Source organism: Oculina patagonica, chromosome 2 (genome assembly GCF_052425735.1).
Source record: "Oculina patagonica isolate OP01 chromosome 2, crgOcupat, whole genome shotgun sequence".
Classification (NCBI taxonomy): Eukaryota; Metazoa; Cnidaria; class Anthozoa; order Scleractinia; family Oculinidae; genus Oculina; species Oculina patagonica.
The window spans coordinates 10,441,108-10,462,175 of NC_135759.1; the positions used below are offsets into that span (position 1 = coordinate 10,441,108).

At 36.3% G+C, this 21,068-nt stretch overlaps 2 protein-coding genes across 2 annotated transcripts in view; both read left to right on the forward strand.

Moving 5' to 3' along the window:
• Window positions 1-5,209: 5,209 nt before the first annotated feature.
• On the forward strand, window positions 5,210-12,983 carry LOC144642880 (ryncolin-2-like). The gene is made up of 4 exons (XM_078501979.1): window positions 5,210-6,704; window positions 8,349-8,498; window positions 9,488-9,868; window positions 12,593-12,983. The coding sequence occupies exons 2-4, from the start codon at window positions 8,351-8,353 to the stop codon at window positions 12,856-12,858; spliced, it is 795 nt and encodes a 264-aa protein (XP_078358105.1). The 5' UTR covers window positions 5,210-6,704; window positions 8,349-8,350; the 3' UTR covers window positions 12,859-12,983.
• A 5,960-nt stretch (window positions 12,984-18,943) lies between these two features.
• LOC144642148 (uncharacterized) overlaps window positions 18,944-21,068 on the forward strand; it is a 37,242-nt gene continuing 35,117 nt past the window's right edge. The window contains exon 1 of the mRNA XM_078501137.1: window positions 18,944-19,081. Within this exon, the coding sequence (XP_078357263.1) occupies window positions 18,994-19,081 (88 nt within the window). The 5' untranslated portion in view covers window positions 18,944-18,993. The remainder of the gene's footprint in view (window positions 19,082-21,068) is intronic.

Sequence of the window (21,068 nt, forward strand, 5' to 3'; positions counted from 1 at the left end):
AAAAGCGGAAAACACCGCGGTTGTATTTGCAGAGATGCGACCTTCGAGCTTGAGTGCTCGGCGAACTGCGTATTTGGCAGCAATGTCAAACCGTGCAGGAACAACAAAGCTGCCCCGACCTCGTCCATAGATGAAACAAACAGAGGCGAAGCTTTCAAATTTGCAGGCACTAAACAACGTATTATTAGTTAACGACTTTGTTGTGATTTTTGTCGTTCGCGAAAAATAGAATTCGAAAGTGCAGGAAATTGGCGTGCGGTTCATTTGTCGTTTAAATGCGTGTTTCTTGAAGAAAAAAAATTTCCGGTCCTAAAATCAAAGGAAGCATCCAACTATGAATGTGAAAAGTTCAGCGAAAATTGAAGCTAGCCTTTGAACTAAAGATTTCACATTTTAGACTCCCAACAATGTTCCCGGACGGTAAATATACTTTAGGACTTGGAAAATTGTTGTTGTTTGAGCGATTCGTCTTCATTGAATCGATTTGGCCGATACTTTTCCTCTACTCTCAGTCAGTTTTACCATAGAGCGGTTTTTAAATCTGTTATGTCACATCTTTAAAGTCGAGAAAAATCTTTGCATGTACTGTACCCTGTTGATTGTACTGCTATACCTCAGCTCTATAACGCTGCTTTCGAGTCAAACGTTTTCTTAGAATCGCCGACCAAAATTCCCAGAAAAAGTTAACAACGCAGTACCAAAAAAATCAATTCGATCATTTTACTCTATTCACATGCAATGAACTGTGCACCTCATTTCTTTTTTGGGCTCCTCCTTAGCACCTCGCATTCATTTCCCAAATTTTTACTAGGGTTTGTATGGCGGCCATGTATATTTACCTCTTGAAAGTCAATTCGAATTTCTGTAATACAGAAATTGTTGCCGCGACGAGAGCATGCCCGCAATGTATTCTGGTTGCCAGTGTCCCTTTAAACAATTGCATGTATCCTGCATTAAATGGAATGTCCAGCGCGCTATAAAGCCTGCTGTTTTACAAATTCCTTGTTTTTAAGGAATTGAAACCTTGTACACTAAAATGACCGGAAAAAATATTGCTGATTTGTTTTATATTGTTTCTTATGTGGAACCTTGAGCTTTCAGTGTTAAAACATCATATACGGATACAATACAAAACAGGAAGACAGAATGGTCCTCTTGGCCCTCTTGTTACAAACTGAAAACGTTTTACGCTCTATTGCTAAAGTATGGTCAGTCCTCAATCAAGAGGGCTCACTTTTGAGTTCTTTTCTTAAAGTTCTGTCTTCATTTCTATGAAAAATTCAATTAAAACCACACCTTGCTTTCTCTTAAATGACACTTTTTAAGCAATTCAGAAAGCCAGAAAGCTTTCATTATAGCGGGAAAACGGTTTCTGTCCACGAGTGTTGCCGATCATTGAGGGTGAAAATGGACTGCAGAAGACTTTACTAAGTTGGAAGGACGGATGAGTTAGCCTTCACTATTATTTTTTAATTCAAAATGCAAAACTCCATTAGAAAGTTAAACGCAAATGCGGGAATAACAAGGAACCAGTAACCGGACTAAGTTCCCTTTTTGTTTGGTGAAAATTGCACGACTAGCTTTCGCTGCTTCTGCGCTTCGGTGCAATTGTTCATTATTTTTTCTTTAGTTAAAAATTAGGAACGCATATTCCATCTGTTGAACAAAACGTATAGTACCTGCTCGAACGGAAGTGCTTTAGGGGCCAAGAAACGACAGAAAATTTTACTTATAAACAAAAGATTTAAAGCTGTTAACATGAAAGTCACGCACAAGCCCGAATTTTTCTCTTTCTTCGCGGAATTTTTTGACACATTTATCAATGCGTGTTATTTTTTAACCGAGACATTTGCTGCCGAACAATTCCTTTTTTATACTTTTATGGATACAAGCGGGTTTTAGTGGTCTTCATCTGCTTAAAAATAAAGGAAGACAAATGTGTTTTCGGGTTGTGGGTCATTTGCAGGGAAAGTTGAAAATGTTTGAGTTTTTTCCTCCGCCAACGCCCGTCGTACGCAGGTTAAAATCAAATCAGTCCAGTTTTAAACTCTCATCCATCATTTTAAAGAACTCTTTATGGCTTAGCGACGGCAAAAAAATGTTCAAATCAAGTCATGATGTCAAATCAGCAACGGAAGAGTTTGTAATTTAGCATCTTTAATTTTCCTGCAAACGTCACTGTAAATACATTCAACATTTTTTCGCCGTTGGATCTTAGTAATTATGACTTCGCAGCAATTCAAAAAACACCTTTGCATTCTTGTTCTATAAATACGCATTTTTAAATATTTTATGTCTTTCAGGGTTCCGAAATGTAAAGGCGACCAATACTCAAGAACAGTACTTGATACTTTGGATAAGCTCATAAATGCTTCCGAGGCCTTATGCGTCCAATGGCTTCAAGTGGTGTTAAGGTGGCTTACTACAGATTAAGTGGTGAATGAGCCTAACTTCCAACTGTTCAGAAATGTTGGTATCTTTCTCTTATTACTGTTTGTTACAGTGTACAACCATCATATTACAATATTTGAACAATAAGTATCAGTAAAAAAGGTTAACAACCAATAATCGGAGTTTACTTTTAAAATCCTGATCATTCGCGCCATCGGAAAGAATCAGAAAAAAAACAAATTATATTGGCGACTGATGTGAGCATGAAAGTTTCAATTTTCTGAGCTTTTATATTTGAATTAAACTTATTGAAAGTACAGTGGCTTGTACGCTTGTACCCTCTCAATGCAGATTTATTTAAACCTTTTCTATGAACATCCTGAATGACTTTGGTACACTTGCTCTCATGTGTAAAATACTGGGTTTGTACCCTTTTTCAGAAATAATTTTCCAGAACTCAGATTGGTTTTTCCAGGAAATGAAACTTCACAGTTACCCTTTCAGTCTTAAGTTCACCAAACTAAGCCTTTCCCTTTTAGTCATTACTCGAGTTTTACAGTTTTACAGTCTGGAAATTAATGCTACAGCAAAATTCCAGGTTTTCCAGGACCCATACAAACCCTTACTATTTTCCCATCATCCATGGGAAAATAGTATTGAACAATCAGCTGGCACACTTCGCTGTTGAATTTATTCTATATGTAACATAATTTGCTTGCAAGCTTTAAAAAGAAATATTTAAATTATTAAAGGAATGTAAAGTTAAATATTTTTTTGTCAGAAGGAAACCCACTGGAAGTAATCATATATGTTCTGTGCCAGGGGTCTGCTTTGGCTACAATTTACAATATTACAACCATAACTCAGGGAACACTATCGACAAAAACACTTTCCTTTGGGATTTACTGCATGTCATATAATTATTACAATCTGACTTGTACTTTCACTCCTGTTGTTCATATACATTCATATGCTCAAGGCGATGAGTTGATGAGTAGATCTCTTTCATAGATTTTACATTAAAAATGTATGATACGATGTAGGTGGGCAAATGGCTTGGTACATTTTGTACTGTATTCAGCAAATGAACTTTTTTTAGGGTTCCATAAATTGTAAAATTCAATGGCTCACATAATGTATCGGTTGCCTTGCATGCCTCGCACGTCTGGCTCGCATATATATTTGGCTGGCTCCCATATTGTTTACATACACTCGAAACTATAATAGGTCTTCAAGTTGTCTACATTTGTACCTTTTTGAAAACATCTAATGTCATTTTCCTGAAAATGCAGAAAAATGGTGCGTCCGCACTAATATTTTCACAGAATTTGACGGTCCACACAAAGGAGTTCATACATACATTAATTTTTATCTGATTTTGCATTCTGCCCAAAATAAAATGATTGAAAAGATGCACATCTAGCCATCCCAGGCCAGGCTAACAGTGACTGGAACACTAACATTAAACAGTATGATGGAGTCTTTTAGCATGTTTTATGTAGCCAAAAGCCACTTTGGAAAAATATATTATTTTGCTGAATTATTGGTAAATTTTGATTATAGCGATCATGTCATCATGTCACAATATGTCCTAACTTTATAACTTTACAGACAAATCGTGCGTAATTGGAAATCACTGATATTATTCAAGTGTCGATATAAAATTATGGACAGTATCCGTTTCATGGCACAAATATGATGCCGACTAGAAGAGACAAGATGGCATACAGGACTGGAAATAGTTTTCATTGTGAAACACTGGACATCCTTTGAAAAACAAGAAAGGTGTCTACAATAAAGACACTCTGAGCACGATTACCCAGTCAGAAACGATTCATCATTCGGTCGTATGCAGTAAGCTACAGGCCGTGGGCGTTAATCTCTCTGTAAACCACTAATGTCTGTCTTGTAATGCGTTATATGATACTCCTAGCTTTCCTAGCTTTCCCTTTTCAATTTATATCTTCCTAAGATTGTACAGTGTTCGCAAGTTGTAATCCGTCTTAAAGTTGAGGAAATATTTACTTAGTAACAAAGGTTGCTTTAAAAGCTTTTATTGAAAACGCACAATCCTTCAAGGGCTTTCACCGCCACAGGTGACAGCTTTTTTTCGTGTAATTAAGCACGTTTAGCAGACTTAATTCACACTTTGCGCTTGTACTTTTTTAGCGTTGTTCTGGAAGGCATTGACTTCAACATCCTGGTAATCATATAAAACAAATCAGTCATAAGCAAGGACGTGCTAGCACGGTCTAAAAAATCAATTTATTAGGGTTTCCATAGCTTCGACTATTACGACTACGACTGTTTGCGGCTGTTTGCGTCTCTAAAAGTTTACGATTGCTAAAAAATAGGTTTTTAATCAATGAACCTCAAAAAATATGAGACGTAGATAGCTGTTTCCACAGCTGTCAGTTTGAGTTTGCGTAAACAAATGGAAAGGAAGGAGGCAAGTAGAATAAGAATACGCGCTTAAAATATATAGCTAATGCTCTCTTAAACCTGTTTTTCAGATTGATTCATTCACGCTAAGCAATCTCATTTCTTAACTCCGCAAAGGTTCAGATATATCGCGTGGTGATTATGTCCACAAACAGCGTTCCGTTGCCTGAAGTATTAATTTGTGTTTGTTTTCTTAAGTATTGCCTCGTATCAATTTCTCATGACCGTTTATATCTAAAAGGTTTTTATTTATAATAGGTTTAATTTCGAAATGAAAAAAGGCAATTAAAAACACAAACTACCGTCCTGTCGAAGTCTCGGGACATAGCTGTAAAATTGGTAGGAATCATGAATCTTTGTGCTTAAAACTTGGGAATCATGAATAACAAGAGATGGCTAAAAGAATCATGAATAACAAATGAATGCTTCCATCGATATTGGAGGCTTGTGAATATAGAATGTAACAAAAATTAAACTGATGGGTCATTTTACTAAATTCTTAACAAGAAATGGCTTGAAAACGCATTTCTGAGCATCTAATTTTCAAAATTTTCTGGGGGAGCATACCCCCAACCCCCCTATAGATAAGCAATGGAAACACGAATGTACCCTTGGCTTCACATCTTCATCCCTTACTAACTTTAATACAGCGATCAAGTATGTTACCCACAGTGAATATTTAGAAATAATTTGATGACTGAAAATATTTTACATCGGCTTCCGGCATAATTCCGTGCCAGAAGAGTCTCCACTTGGAAAAGGAGACTCTGCTAGCATGGAACCGAAATGCGCAACCAGCCTGTAAGTGAAAAATAACAGAAACTGGTAACACGTTATTTTAAAAGCTGGATAAAAAGAATGAAAAATGAATCATGAATATCGAATAAAATTTAGAAATGGATCATGAATCATTGAGGTAAAATAAGGCAGAAATGAAGAATATCCAAAGTCCAGTGATTCCGCTTCCACCCCCGACGAAGTCTGTTACCACAGCTTAAGCTCTCTGAGAAACAAACCCTCAAACATTAAGTTGTCGCGAGCTCAAGATAGCGATTCCATCAGATTCGAATTCCATCTGATTTTTTCACGTGTGAAGACTTAAAATATACATGTTGTTAACGTAGTAACTAGCGGTAGTTTCGTAAACACCCAAAAGGAAACGCGAAATAGTATGTTAGATCAACTTTAATTAAGTAGCTTAGCTTTTAACCGAGATCTGTGTTAAACACGTTCACAGTAATTTACTGCTCACCCGTTGTCCCGATCAAGAAAAGTTAAGAAAACTCGCCATAGAAGTAAGTTTATGAACGTTGTTTTATAATATTGTCAAACATTTCAGTTTTGTTAGTTTTATACAGATTTTGTGAGCTTCTGAATGTTACGTCGGATTGACCGCATGGCATAATGATTGTTAAAGCCTTTATATGTTATTCCCGCTTCGCTCGTTTTTACTGTTTCGTTTTTCTTATTAGTTGATTTAGTTAAGTAGAATATATTGTACATTTTGATTTCAAATCGAATAAATTTGTATCAGTTATACGATTGCGAGTATTCCTCAGTAGTGGATTATCGTCGTTTTCTTGCGAAACACATGTTAGTAATCCATGCTAAATCCTGTCCGGTTTATTTTAAACTTTTAAGCTCCTTAGAGAGTCGAAAACAACCCAACAATTAAAAATCCATTTGCAATTATTGACGAAGCTGAATACTTGTCATGTTGGTTGGCCTGTCATTATCAGTACAACGCCTCACATTACATGTCACATTCCCGGTTTGGAAATATATCTATCGTTGTAAACTTTAAACTGCTTACAGACTGTTTCAGACACCCAAGCTAAGGAGTTCATTCGGAACAAAAAGAAGATTTACAGGTAATGTTAACGTTGAATTTTTGGTGGCTCTTTACTCTAATAGCTAGATTTCTTAGAGATGTGCCTTTTCACACAGTACTGAATATTTTGCCCGCTTTTTTTACGCCAAAAGGAGGTGCAAGCAAAATCTTGGTGTAAAAAACTTGAAAGATTTACTTGTAGAGCGAAGGAAACAAACTTTGTTAAAGCAGTATTATCGTGGGCATCGCTTCCATTTACATCAATGCCATTGAAAAGCTAATCAAAGAGGTCTATGACCTACTCGTGAATGCGTTAGATATATTTGAATCGTTCCTTTGAACAGTATAGTATCGGTGGAAAATATTCATTATAGGGATTAATTATAATAATCAACTTTATTTAAAGAGGGTGAACATATAACAGGACGCTTAGGTATAAGAATTACTTTTTCATCAGTTTTAATTGCTTAGCAAACCGATGGCGCAGTGGTACAGCTCTGCGTTCTAAAGCGGGTTACCCGGGATCGACCCTCGTACCCTGGCTAAAATTCTTTTCTCCTCCTTATTTTTTTTTCCACGGATATTATATACACATCTGTCTTGTATAAAGTTTCGATACTCTTTTACTGATTATCCTTTAATAAATCGTGCCGTGCTCAAACCTTCCAGTCTTTTAATAACACATACATAAAGTCACTGGTCATCGTTCCCGAATGTTCGCGATTATTATATGCGAAAAGGCAATATTTCATCGTTTGGGAAACGATTGTTTCTCATTTACAGGGGTGAAGTATTTTCTACACTTATTTCTTGGAAATGATACCTTTGCAAAGCTGTATTTTTATTCACAGCCGAGGGAAACGAAATTTAGAAAGCTAAGCGCCTGTGGGCATACCTAATTTGCATAATGTTAACAACGATGGATGGAAGGATGGACGGATGGCTCAACTTCCCCCACTATACTCGTTCATTATGCATTCACGAGTAAAAATAATGTCCCAGATTTGCACTTGTGCCTACATAAACTTTTTAGTTCAACTTGAAGTTCGGACTGACTTTTTTAATTTCTACTTTCGGTGTATGACTTGAAAAAACCGCCTGAAATTATAGTCATAAGAGCCCTTATCTATAAAGACATAGTGTTGCCGGGCAATTGTGCGAATTTAATGCCGATAATATTGATAACGATAGCGTTAGGCAAAATTTTTGATCGCCTAATGAGGTTTATATTTCTCGCTCGCAAAGCTATACTTTGGAGTTTCGCCAAAATTGTGATTGAGATAGCACAAAAGACCAACCAATATGCTACAATAAAAAGCTTAACTCAACAATGATTCCTTTACAAATGAATGTGAATTTCAATGTTCACCCCCAAACCACATCGCAAGTACAAGATACTACAAGAGTGTTTACTGAATGATATCTGCCTTCTAAGCGGTCTGAAATAACATGTAGGTGCTGCTGAAGTGTATTTATATTGCACTATATTAAATGCCTATCCTATTTTATAAAAGCTAGTCTAATCTGTGTGCCTTTAAAATTTTTCTGGCCATCGGCACTCTTAACTTACAGTTGTTTTTTCCGAAAGCACGCACAATCTGTTATTTATAACCAAGACCTCGGCTTATAGACCAGGCACAGCCCCACCCAGTTAATAATCATTTTTGTTTGCTATCTTTTTCAGACATGGTCGCTCAAAGATGGATGGTGTTTTTCATTTTTCTTGTTCTGTGTACTTTTGAGGCGGAATTCAAAGATTTTGGGGTTTGTAAAAAGGAAATCATTAAACAGCTAAAGGACACTATAGCTGCTCTTGATAACTGCGATTGTAACGGTAAGGTTTTCACATTTTGCCCTACAAAGGTAGTGAAGGAAAACGATCCCTATGGGCTAGAAACAACATCGACTTAGTTTTGGCTGGAAGCGAAAATATTCATTCAAGTTATCCACTGAGGACATGATTCATGTCACGTTAGTCTTGGTCAAAATAAATCATGCAGTAGATGTGAGTAAGTAAAAGCGATATATAACTTCCCCTGTTGGAAACGACGTCCGGGAACGAAAAAACTAACGGTTTCATGTTTAACTTCCAATTGAAACAAATTTTGAGTTTCGCTTCCAATTCAAATAAATTTTGAGAGTTAAACGAATATTTGAAGAAAATTTAGATTGGAAAAAATTTTGGCTTTAGAATAGACGTTAATGTTTGTTTTGCTTATTCCAGAAATTTAAAGACTAGCCAGTCAAAGTTAGGCTAGTTTGATTTCTTTCCTTTAAAGCGCTTTTTGTCGGACGCTTTAATATTTTGCTGGTCCCTGGAAATAATAGTCAGGAGTTTGTAGACATTAAAAAGCTTCAAACGTTATAATTGAATCCATTTAAATTATATTTCTTCTTCAGGCTTCTTAATTTTCAATTGCGAGGATCATTTCTTCACTTTCCACTCTCTATCTGCAGTTCACAAAATTGATATGAGTTCAAATAATTGTTTTTTATACTGCGGTTGTCAGTTACGACATAAGAATGATCCCAAGGGATGAGTGGAACATCTACTGAAAGGTTTAGCATACATGTACAAAATGAAAGCTCTGTGTCCCCTGATCTTTTATGTTGGATAATGATGTCACCTCAACTTTTATTGATCTTTGGAGGACAGACACCCCTAGCAGCTTATTTTAAAGTTGAAACCAAAAAACAATTTAACAGGGGTGATTGAACCAAAAAATTAATCAAAGACAAAAAATATGTGATAAGCGCTGTTTTTTAATTTCAATGTATTTCAAAATGAGTACCAATCGCTTTAATTTAAAATTTACGTTCCAGCTAAAAGCTGTGCTGAGCTGTACAAATCTGGTAAAACAAGCAGTGGTGTTTATACAATCGACCCTGACGGTTCAGGTGCCTTTGATGTGTTCTGTGACCAAACAACATCCGGAGGGGGGTGGACAGTGCTCCAGAAGAGGCTTGACGGTTCCGTAGATTTTTATCGCGACTGGGCAGATTACAAGAATGGCTTTGGCAACCTGAATGCTGAGTATTGGTTGGGATTGGCCAAGATATATCGCTTGACAAACAGCTGTGGCACTAACAAGCTACGAGTGGATCTAGGCGACTGGCAAGGAGATACCAGATATGCCGAGTACGACACGTTTGCAGTCTCGGACGAGGCATCCAAGTACAAGCTGAGTCTTGGATCATATTCAGGTACCTCATATACAGATTATGCATTACATTTCAGAACAGTTCCGTGCATAAATGCACTATCCTCTCTTGATAAATGTTAATCGTGGTGACTTCATTCGCTAAACAATATGAAAAAGTAACGCAAATTCGACAAATTCTGCGTTTTTGACAACAAGACGACGACGATATTTTGGATATGAACCATGCGTTTACATTTTTAGCGCAGGTAGTTCTTTTTTTTATTCTGCATTTGACACAACAATTACAAAACATACCAAAATAACAACAGTATCGACAATTCACATGAAGCGCGTCAACATTGTCCATTATAACCGTTAAACTTACTAACAATACTACAAAACTAGAATAATTACTAACAAAAAAATAAGTTACAATGATATACGCTGCTTACATTAAAGTTACTTACAGAAGAATAAATTACCTACAAATAACTTACGATCATAGATAAATATATAGTTAGCTTACAATAACAACTCTACAAAATACGATGATGACGAACACACTTATATATTAACTAACAATACCGAAATTATTTACTTATAGATTATTAACATGAAAGATACAAACGCGATTACATTGCTCACAAAAATTAATACTAACAATACTACAAAGCTTGAATATTAAGAGATACAACAGATAGGAGAATATCTAAAAAAGAAGAAAGAAAAAAAAAGACAGTTACAGTTGTCATGCTGTTCAAATAGTTCAAATAATAATGATGCCATCTACGTGACTAACAAAAAAAAGAAATTACATAAATTAATTTGGGATTAGTACCCACTTTTTTTAAAATAATCTTTCTTTTTGATCTTACTTTCCGTTTCATATTTAATGGCAATTTTAGTACGAAATCCTTGAATTGTGGGTTGAATTTGGCATCTTCTGCAGTCCCATATAAGTAGTTTTCCAATGATTATAAAATAGTTCAGTAAGTTGAGTAAAGGGCATGGTTTGGATAATATTCCAAATAAAACATCTTGGAGGGAAAGATGAACCTGCTGATTTGAGATTTGGTGCCAGTAACCTTGAAACTCACTCCAGAATCGTTTAACAAAGGAGCATTGATAAAGAAGGTGGTACAAGGTTTCCGGTTCTGCCTTGCAAAATGAACATAGGTCGTCTGTTTTAAAGCCTATTTTGTGTAATTTTGAATTAGTGTATAGAATAGTGTTGAGCACTTTGAATTGAAATCCTTTTACATAAGATTCAAGTACAACAGAGTGTGGCAGACTAAAGATTTGTCTCAGCTGATCCATAGAAAAGTTAAAATCGTTCTGCAGTTTGTTTATGATATTAGGAAATTGTGCTATTTTGCGAACAAGAAGTGAGTAATAGTCTTTTGATTTCTTTTTTTTGACGTCAAAGATGTTATCGTCAATAAAGAAGGATGGAGGAGCTAAAGATGGACAGGAAATAATATTCTTTAAAAAGGGCGGTATAGAATGGCGAAGGCCAGCCCATTGCAAATAACTAATATTGGTTATCTTGTCTGACCAGTGGCTGAGAGCATCGTTTATATTTGAATCAAAATGTAGGTCTTGGATCACGCCCGCCTCAAAATACTTTTTGTAGAAGACTGGTCTTTTTTCAATACGAATTTCCTTATTATTCCAAATAATATTTTGCCAATCTCGTTGAGAGGCAAAGGAATCACGAAACTCCGACCACCATGAGAGCATTTCACTGTAGAACTGAGAGAAGATGTTGTAATCCTTTATATCATAGTTGCAATTTAAAAAGAAAAACCCTCCCATGGGATCCAGCAAGTGGTTTAGATATGATTTCCATGTTCCGTTGTTTTCATTAAATATGCGTTTTATCCATGCCAGCCTTAAAGACTTGATCTTGCAATTTAAATCAATCATTTTTAAACCACCTTCCTCGTATTTATTTATTGCCGAAACACGGGTGACCTTATCCGTCCCATTCCATAAAAATTTTAACAGCAGTTGATTCAATTCTTTCACTAATTCTTTAGGTGTAGGCAGTACCGAGCAAACATAAACAAATTTTGGAATAAGAAAGGATTTGATGATTGTAACCTTGCCGTACACAGATAAACCTCTAGAGGACCAGATTTGGATAAGTTTTTTAATACTATCCAAACGTTCAATGAAATTCTTTTCTTTTAATAGTTTTGGGTCGTACGTGAAGTACACCCCCAGTGCTTTAATTGGCTCGTTAGGCCATTTAATGCCAAACGGTTGTGCTTTGTTTTCTTTTGATGAACCAATCCACATACCCTCGGTTTTTGTGTTATTGATCTTGAGGCCTGAGATATTCTTAAAAAGGTCTAATACTTGAAATAGTACTTTGGCCGAGCTAGTGTCGGCGAGCATTGCTGTTGTGTCATTGCTGTTGTTCTTTCTCTTTACAAACACTAAATGCAATCGCGGCATCGCTGTTGTGGTTGCTCCCTTTTCGCAGGAAAATGCAGTCTGCTGTCGCACCGTCGAAAAACCGCTGACTAGGAAGTGAATTTGTCACGTTGCAAGTTGTAAGAACCTGCATGGTTATTCGGTCCCGGACCGCCTCTTTTACCCCTACGCACTCCCCTACTACGCGTGTTATGATGAGTGATCGTCATTGACAAATCGCATATTGTTTTCATACCTATGGATATATCTTTCCACATGCTGTTTTGGGTTAAAAAGAGTTTGGCATGGAAGAAGGAGGTCCACCAAAATAATTATTGTAAAAGGTCGCATTTGCTTTGCTTTGCAGGATCTGCTGGTGACTCGCTTACCTATCACAGTGGCCATCCGTTTTCCACCAAAGATCAAGATCATGACAGCCATAAAGATAATTGCGCTGTGAGGTTTAAAGGAGCCTGGTGGTACAACGCCTGTCATGAATCTAACCTCAATGGTTTTTATTATCAAGGCGGACAACACTCATCTTATGCTGATGGTGTCGACTGGTATTACTGGAAAGGATATCACTACTCCATGAAACGAGCTGAGGTGAAGATCAGACCAGTTAACTTCTAAAACTGGCAGTGTGTTGTCGTGTTGCATAGCACTGACATAAGGATCCATTTGCTTGATGTTTCCACGTGTAGTCTGTAACTGATTATCGCACTTTAAACTGAATAAAATGCTCAGTTTTGTTGTCAGACATGTTGTCCTAAGGTTGTATATATCCAGATTTCTTACGTATTTTCTCGTGATTTTGAACTCTATGTGCAAAATTCCCGATATTTTATATTACATTACTCCATGCTTTCTGGTAAATTATTCGAGTCTCCCAAATTGTGGCAGTTTCTTTAGTTCAACCCGGCAAAAATTTCTAGTTATCTCGAATGTGTTACTTCTCGTGGGGAATATGTTTGCATCTTTTTGAAAAACGTGTGCTTAGAATTTCGGTGCTTATCAAGACCTTTAGACTAATTTCCAATTTCTTTTCAGTTATCAACTTGAGAATTTATTGAATATTGCGAGAAGAAATTGGAATTCAAGCATTTTATTTTAAAGGAGAGCCGGGATATCTTTAAAAGGTTTTTAGTTATATCTATCTAAAATACGTACACATCCAAGATGATTCTTCGAAACTGAGAAAAACCTTAACGAGAATTCATGACCTGTAGAGCAAGTCTGGCTCTTGATTGCAGGAAATGTTAAATGGCCGTCCATGTAAGGACCGGCCCCTCGATTTTCGGCCCAAAAGAGAATTCCTTCAAAATATCCGTGCAAGACAATTGATAATAATAAAGGATTTTTTGTCGTTTGTCTCACGACGTAGTGTCGCTTGTGATGTAGATCGCGATCGCGATCGTATCCCGGCTCTTCGCGAAGACAATTGATCCATATGATAAACAAAAATAACAGTATTTTGGCTTGTAGTGTTATTTTCAATATTCTTTGCGATGATTTCTGAGAACAGTCCAAAACCGAAAAAATTGTCCTGTTTCCAGTCAAATTTAGGCGTCGTACTCAAGGTGCTGAAATAAAGTAAAGTTTGTAGATTACTTTATTTTATGTTTTTTCTATAAGTTGACGGTAAAATATTTAAAAATCGAACTTATCAAAAATCAATTGTGATTTTTTTTTTAAATACCCCATAAAGAGCGGTCGCAAAATTTACGCAAGCATGATGTTGGTTAAAGAGGAATTTCTCAAAAGTATAAGGTGATCTGAAGCTCTGGACACTGGCATGATCAGAACTAGGGTTAATGTGCCAGAAACAAGAAAAATTAAAAGTTTTGGGCATTAAGCTTTTCGTTTTGCAGGAGTTACGAAAAAAGCATTACTTATTTTGTACGATGTTAAACAGGTTGATTTTACGCTTAAAGGAGAAGTTAACTCCAAAATGGTCATGGAAGAAGAATGCTTAGATGCTCTAAAAACCTTTCAAAAGAACAAAACCCCCGGAACAGATGGTTTAACGGCTGAGTTTTACCTCCGATTTTGGAACGAAATCTCTAGTCATCTGGTTCTCTGCTTTAATGAAGCGGCAGTTTTTGGCGAATTATCTATTTCACAAAAAAGAGGAATTATTTCGCTAATTCCCAAAAAAAGCAAAGAGCTTCTTCAGCTCAAAAATTGGCGCCCTATCTCACTTTTAAACACCGATTATAAAATAGCGACCAAATGTATAGCAAGACGCTTAGAAAAAGTGCTCCCTCACTTAATAGAAAGAGATCAGACGGGTTATATTAAAGGTAGATATATTGGTGAAAATATACGATTAATTTCAGATATTATAGAACAGTATAGCAATCCAAACAAACAAGGAATGATTCTCTTCTTAGATTTCGAGAAAGCGTTCGACTCCCTAGAATGGGAATACCTTTTCAAGACACTTGAGGCTATGAATTTTGGACCAAGTTTTCGAAATTGGATTCGCACTTTTTATAACAACATCAACAGTTGCGTCATTAACAATGGCTACACATCAGAATTCTTTACTCTTCAAAGAGGAGTCAGACAAGGCTGTCCACTGTCTGGACTACTCTTTATACTTGCCGTAGAACCACTTGCACATAAAATTCGTTTTGACGAATCAATCAGAGGTCTTCATAACGGAAATAAAACAGTTAAACTTAGCCTATATGCCGACGACACTACTTCCTTTCTGCCGGATGACAGTTCTGCTTCCAATTTATTCACCCTTCTTGAGCAATTCGGTACGTGCTCCGGACTCAAAATAAATAGACACAAGACCAAGGGAATGTGGCTTGGTGCTTGGAAAGGCAGACTTGGTAAGTACAGTCCGTTCGGAATATCATGGCCAGAACAATACGTCACAACTCTTGAAGTCGTCTTTGCTTACGATACTCTAGTTCGCCAACACATGAACTTTGAAACAAAGCTCTCTAAGCTTCAAAAAGTTTTAAATCTCTGGTCTGGTAGGCATTTAACGATTTTAGGGAAGGTAACCATTATTAAAACGTTAGCCCTTTCTAAGCTTGTTTACAGTTCTTCAGTGTTACACGTTCAATCAGATTTCATCAAAAGAGTAAATGAAACAATTTTTGCTTTTATTTGGAATTTTAAGCCTGATAAAATTAAAAGAAGTACGTTAATCGGCCCGGTGAACAAAGGCGGGCTCAATATGGTCAATTTCAACGACGTCAACAAGTCCCTAAAAATTGCTTGGGTAAAACGTTTCTGTGATGAGCCTGAAAACAACTGGTGCGCCTTTCTTAATTCGTTTTTGTTAAAATATGTAGGTGCTTTCCTGTTTCAGTGCAATTTCAATCTAAATTACCTAGAGTTAAAAAACATTCCAATTTTTTATAAAGAGATTCTGTCAAATTGGCAAGAAATTCACTCAAATGACCCAGTTAATTCCACAGATTTTAAAGAAGAGATCTTATGGAGCAATCGTTTCATAAGGATTTGCGGTAAATCATTTTATTTCAAATCGTGGCATAAAAATGGAATCGTAAAGGTTCGTGACCTTCTAACCGAGCAGGGAAACTTTCTATCTTTCGAACATTTTAAGGCCAAGTTCGGTGTTCGTACAACTTTTTTGGACTACGCAGGCGTGATCGCCGCAATCCCAAAAGCCTGGAAAACCGCAATCCTTGATACTCCTTCAGGTAATCAAAGAACGCAAAACGTCTTAACAGCAGATAATGTTTCTGCCAAAAAAGCTCGCTCTCTGCTCGTCGGAAAGTCCTTTCGCCCACCCACTGTAGAACACCGCCTACAGAATCAAAATGTTACGGACTTGGAAGCCATCTTTGAACTACCTTTCAAAATCACAATAGAAAATAAACTAAGAAGCTTTCAGTACAAATTAATCCACAACATTCTCCCTACAAACCAAAGACTATATAAAATGAAGATAAAAGCCTCACCAGTATGTGAGTTGTGTAATTATGTAAATGAAACACTAGAACACATGTTTTGCGAGTGTCCTAACGTGAAACAATTTTGGATAATGGCAATCGAATGGTGGAACGTAAAACGCTTTGAAAACATAAATCCAAAACCTATTGAAATTCTTTATGGCTATAAACCAGGATCTTCTAGTTTTTATGCGCTAAACCACTTTTTTTTAATAGGCAAATATCACATTTACCTTTCAAAAATCAAGTCTGAAAATCCAATGTTTGAGGTCTTTCTTTGTTTGCTTAAAAGTAAAATTCAATCAGAAAGAGAGATTGCTATCAGAAATGGTAATTATAATAAACATAGGAACAAGTGGACCACCCTTTGCAGCAGTGAAAACACATAATCTCTTTTGTTGTTACCCAAAGCCAGCTGCTAGGTATATATTGTGTGTGTGTAGTTGTATACCTTTCTTTTGCGCTTCTAGTGTATTTTTTTTTTCTTCTTCTTCCGTCGTATTATTACAAGTATTGTAAAAAAAATCCGGCTATTGTGTATTAGTGTTGCCTTTATTAGTGTTTAAGTATTGCAAGTATTGTGCTAGCTATTATTGTAAGTGTACTTATTATTGTAAGTAAGGCGTCAATTATCTAAATAAAAAAAAAAATAAAAATAAAAAATAAAAAAATAAAAAATGTTTTCTTTACGCCAATAAAAAGTTAATACAAAGATATGTTATTCACCAAAATTTCAGCCTCCAACTTTCACTAAAACCCTACGAAATCTTTCTCTGGAGCAGCCCAAAACTCGACAACTGAGCGCCGCCATCTTAGAGCTGGCAATGTTTGCGTGACGTCAAAGAGCCCAGCCTGAAGTTTGGAGGGAAAATTTAAATACTCGAAACTCCTTGTTTCTTTGTAGAGAAGAATGGCTTGTAACAATGAGCAGGGACGAAAAATTCCTGCCAAAGCGAGCACAAATATTTGTGTGTTCCGAAAACTATGCGGAAGACTGCTTCATAGAAGATCACAGATACAGTCTCCTGCGTGGAAATATACCCACAAAAAGAGAGGAAAAGCCAGACGGAATACCAACCAATATTACGTTAATTAATCAACCAGAGAAACTCTTCTTGATCAAATATAAGATCGCAACTCCCAAAGTATATTTTATTGCGTTTTGCCAAATACTCGCTATGACACTAAATGTTTGCAAAGAAATTACTTCTATGGATCGACATGACAAAACCAAAGCTTCATTGCAACCAAATTTGTCTCCCGGGAAGTTACAAGCAAACGAGATTAACTTTGAAAACTGTTCGACCCAACGATATTTAAAAAACCCATACCGCAATTAATCCGTTTCAATCTTCGTCACTTTTGGCCATCCGTGTCTTCTTTTGTATTTTCTGTGTTATTGAAATCTTCCTTCACTGTTTTAAGATGTTATTTTTATATTTCACCGAATGTGATGGCCATTTCCCATGTCTAAATGTGGCTAAAATCCGTTCCTTTAACGCTGAGCACTTGCTTGCTACAAGCCAATCAAAAAGTGACTTTTTCAAGAAGATGATTGCCTGGAGAGATCTTTACGGTAGAATAATTGAAAGTCGAATGTTTAGAATTGCCAAATACCACAGTATGCGAAATGCACTCGTAAGCTTGTAATTCTAGTGATCCCCAAGTGTAGCAACTGCTATTGTGTATGGGGGTAGGGGTATTGCTTATGTTGTTTTTTCTGTTGTTTTCTCGAAGGGAAGCGAGCCATTAATGTGAGACCGGAAAATTGGAATGTACAGATCAAATGTAGAACAATCTGGAGCCCATGACCTGGCATGATTCTTAAAATCTCTTACACGCAAAGGACGAAAAGCAAAAAAAGCCACAAATAACATAGGATTTTTCATCAGAAAGGCATTGATGGAACAAATCTTTATGATTCTGTAAGCTTAACAGACATCTCTTGAAATTAATATATTAGTTATTTTTAAAGAAGTAATGAATTTGATATTGTACCGTAAGCAGCCAAAGATAAGTCCTAGTTCAAAGGAGACGTGGTACGCGATGCAAAAGAACCTTGATCGTGTATATATAAGACTACTTAACACTTAAATTTGACATGTTTATTACTTAAGATAAAAAAAAAATGACCAAATAGCACTAAAAACTTTGCACCGTCGAAGCCCTCGGGTAATCGAGATTCCAATGAATTTAAAAATCATTGTTGTAATAAATGCCTTGTAATCAAAAATCGTCACCTAAAATGCCTCTCAGAGTGGAGTGAATTGATAAAAAGCGCAAGCTCTGGGGACGAAATTGCCACATTGCGGTCGATTCCTACACCAAAAAGTTGACGTAATCTATATTAAACTTTAAAAATTGCAGTACCTTTTTTTTGTTTTCAATTACGACTTTTCTCAGTGGGAAAATCTTTAAAAAATGCTTTTTTTTAATAATTAACGACGTTTTCTATGCTAAGCCACAGAATCTCATCTTCACTATCGCCTCGACGCAGTTTGAACTTTACTTCCACAATATCACTAAAACTTTAATTTGAATGGTCTAACATATTGCGTTGCCAATTGCGAATTAAAATGCATGGAAATATAGCACATGTCACAAAATCAACCAATAAGATGAGCAGAGTTATGAACCTTCCGTGCCATGTGTTAACTGTGTTAAAAACGGGCTCTCCGTATGAGTATTAGGTTCTAAACCTTTATTTAGGAGACACTTCATTGTTGAGATTCTTTTATCGTCTCTTTTGGAGAACCAGAGAGATGTAAGTTAAAGTTATCGTGCCCAGTCGAGCGTTGGATAACGACACGTTGGAGACTCCAGTTGCTGCATGATGACTGCCTCTTTAAAGATGAGGAACAGCTTGGTGAAAGGAATTCTGGCATTTATGGTGGCGGTAATGTGTATTTTGATTCAAGGTGAGTCGGCTTGGATTTTATTTTTCACACACATGAACTTTAACGAAAATTTGATCGTTTAGTAACCGTTTACTAACCTTCCCTGACAATTTACATTTTTAAACGTGATCTTATTTATCTCGGCTCGACCACCCAAATTTTCCACTTTCCAATGGACGCTGAATTGCGTTCATTAGTTCTCTCCTCTCTCCTACAGAATTAAAGTTTTCTGTTTAAACACAAGGGGAAATGCTGTAAAAATTAAACAACTTCATGGCTTTTTTCTTTATTGAAACAGCATAATTTTGGGAAATTTTGCAGGCGGGGCGTAAAGGAAAGTTAAAAAATAGTTTTCGACTACACCCACGAGTGTTTATTTTTAGAAAATAATCATGAGTGCTTTTACAAAAGACCATCAGTGTCGCTCTCAATAGATGACAAAGATAATTGCCCTTTGTTTTGTAAAGGGTTGTAAAAGCCTGTCAGCACACGTTTACGTATACAGAACTAATTGAAACTGAAAACCAAATGGCCATTAAAAACCTATTGTTCATTTCCAAAAATTGCTTTCTTATTGATGGACAGATGGCTTAACCAACGTTGCCTGATAGTCTGGATAATTTTACTTTGGATAATTTAAGAAAACTTGCCTTGGTTATATCAAGAAATACAAGGTCTAAAACAATATGTCGAATTTCGCAACTTTCTACAATATAAAATAATCTCTTTGTTCCCATTTTTTCGGTTTACGTGATAAGCACAGCGAAAATAAGCTCAACTTTCCGTTCCAAAAATGGCTTTGCTTACTTTAACTGTCAGAAAAAGAGACCACGAAATATTTTTTAAGCTTTAGCTGCTAGTGTTTTCTTTTTTCTTAATTAGTGGTTCAACAGTACTTGAGTCTTTTTTTCGTCAATCGTCAATCTAAATCAATTTCGAAATGGCGAATTTGGACCACAATTTACATATCGTATTCTACAAAAAGCACCTTATGTGGGCTTTTTTCCTCACTCTACATTTTATTTTTCTATATGCTGTGAACAACTTTACATGTCAAAAAAATACTATCGAACTATTATACACTCAAAAGGCACATGCCTTATATTGAAAAACATATTGGGAAAAAAACCTAGTTTAAGTATCCCATGGCTTAGTGTGGGAAGCAAAAAAAATAAATATCTTCCACACCGCCTGGAAACCTCTCATTGAAGGATCACCCGAGAGCACTGTGAGGACAATTTACTGGACGACAATTACAGTGAATTTCAGTTACCAGCTGCGAACTTAACTCAACAAACGGCTGCGTTATTAATACGCTACAGCCAGTTATCACGTAAAAACACGCGCAAGGACGAAAACATACTGAGAAAGATGGGATGAGTTCAGAATTTGAAAAGTTCGTGGGCTGTGATTGGCGATCTTTTATAGGACTGTCCACGAGTTTCTCGGCAACTTTTTTGGCAACTTTTCGTATTCGAGCAACTTTTTTTCCTTTGAACATTCTTTTTTTCCTTTCGAGAAACTTTTTTCATTCTTGTCCGAGTGTTGTTCGAAAAAAAAAAACAATTAAAATTCATGGCTGACACTACGGCAAATTAAAAATTAAAGCTACCGTAGTCGAAATATTGTTCGAAGGCCATACGAATGTTTCCGATTATTCTTCGCTCTTTTGCGAAGATTAACGAATACGAATTAAAGCTTGTCAAAGTTTTCCGAGAAAGATCCGAAGATGTTTCAAGTTTATTATTATTATTAGATTCAGCATTAAAAACGCTACAAACTCGTCAACAGTCATAGTATTTCGGATTTTTTGGAGCAACTTTTTTTTAAAAAAAGAAATATTTTGGATTTTTTGGATCAACTTTCGAGGAACTTTTTGAGGAATGTCGTGCAGCTTGTGGATAGCCCTAAATAATAAATTCATTTTACCAGTTTTGTTTTCAGTGTCTCCTTTTGGTATTATTGCTGTCGCTGTAATTTCGTGACTGAATCAACTTTGCATTGGAGG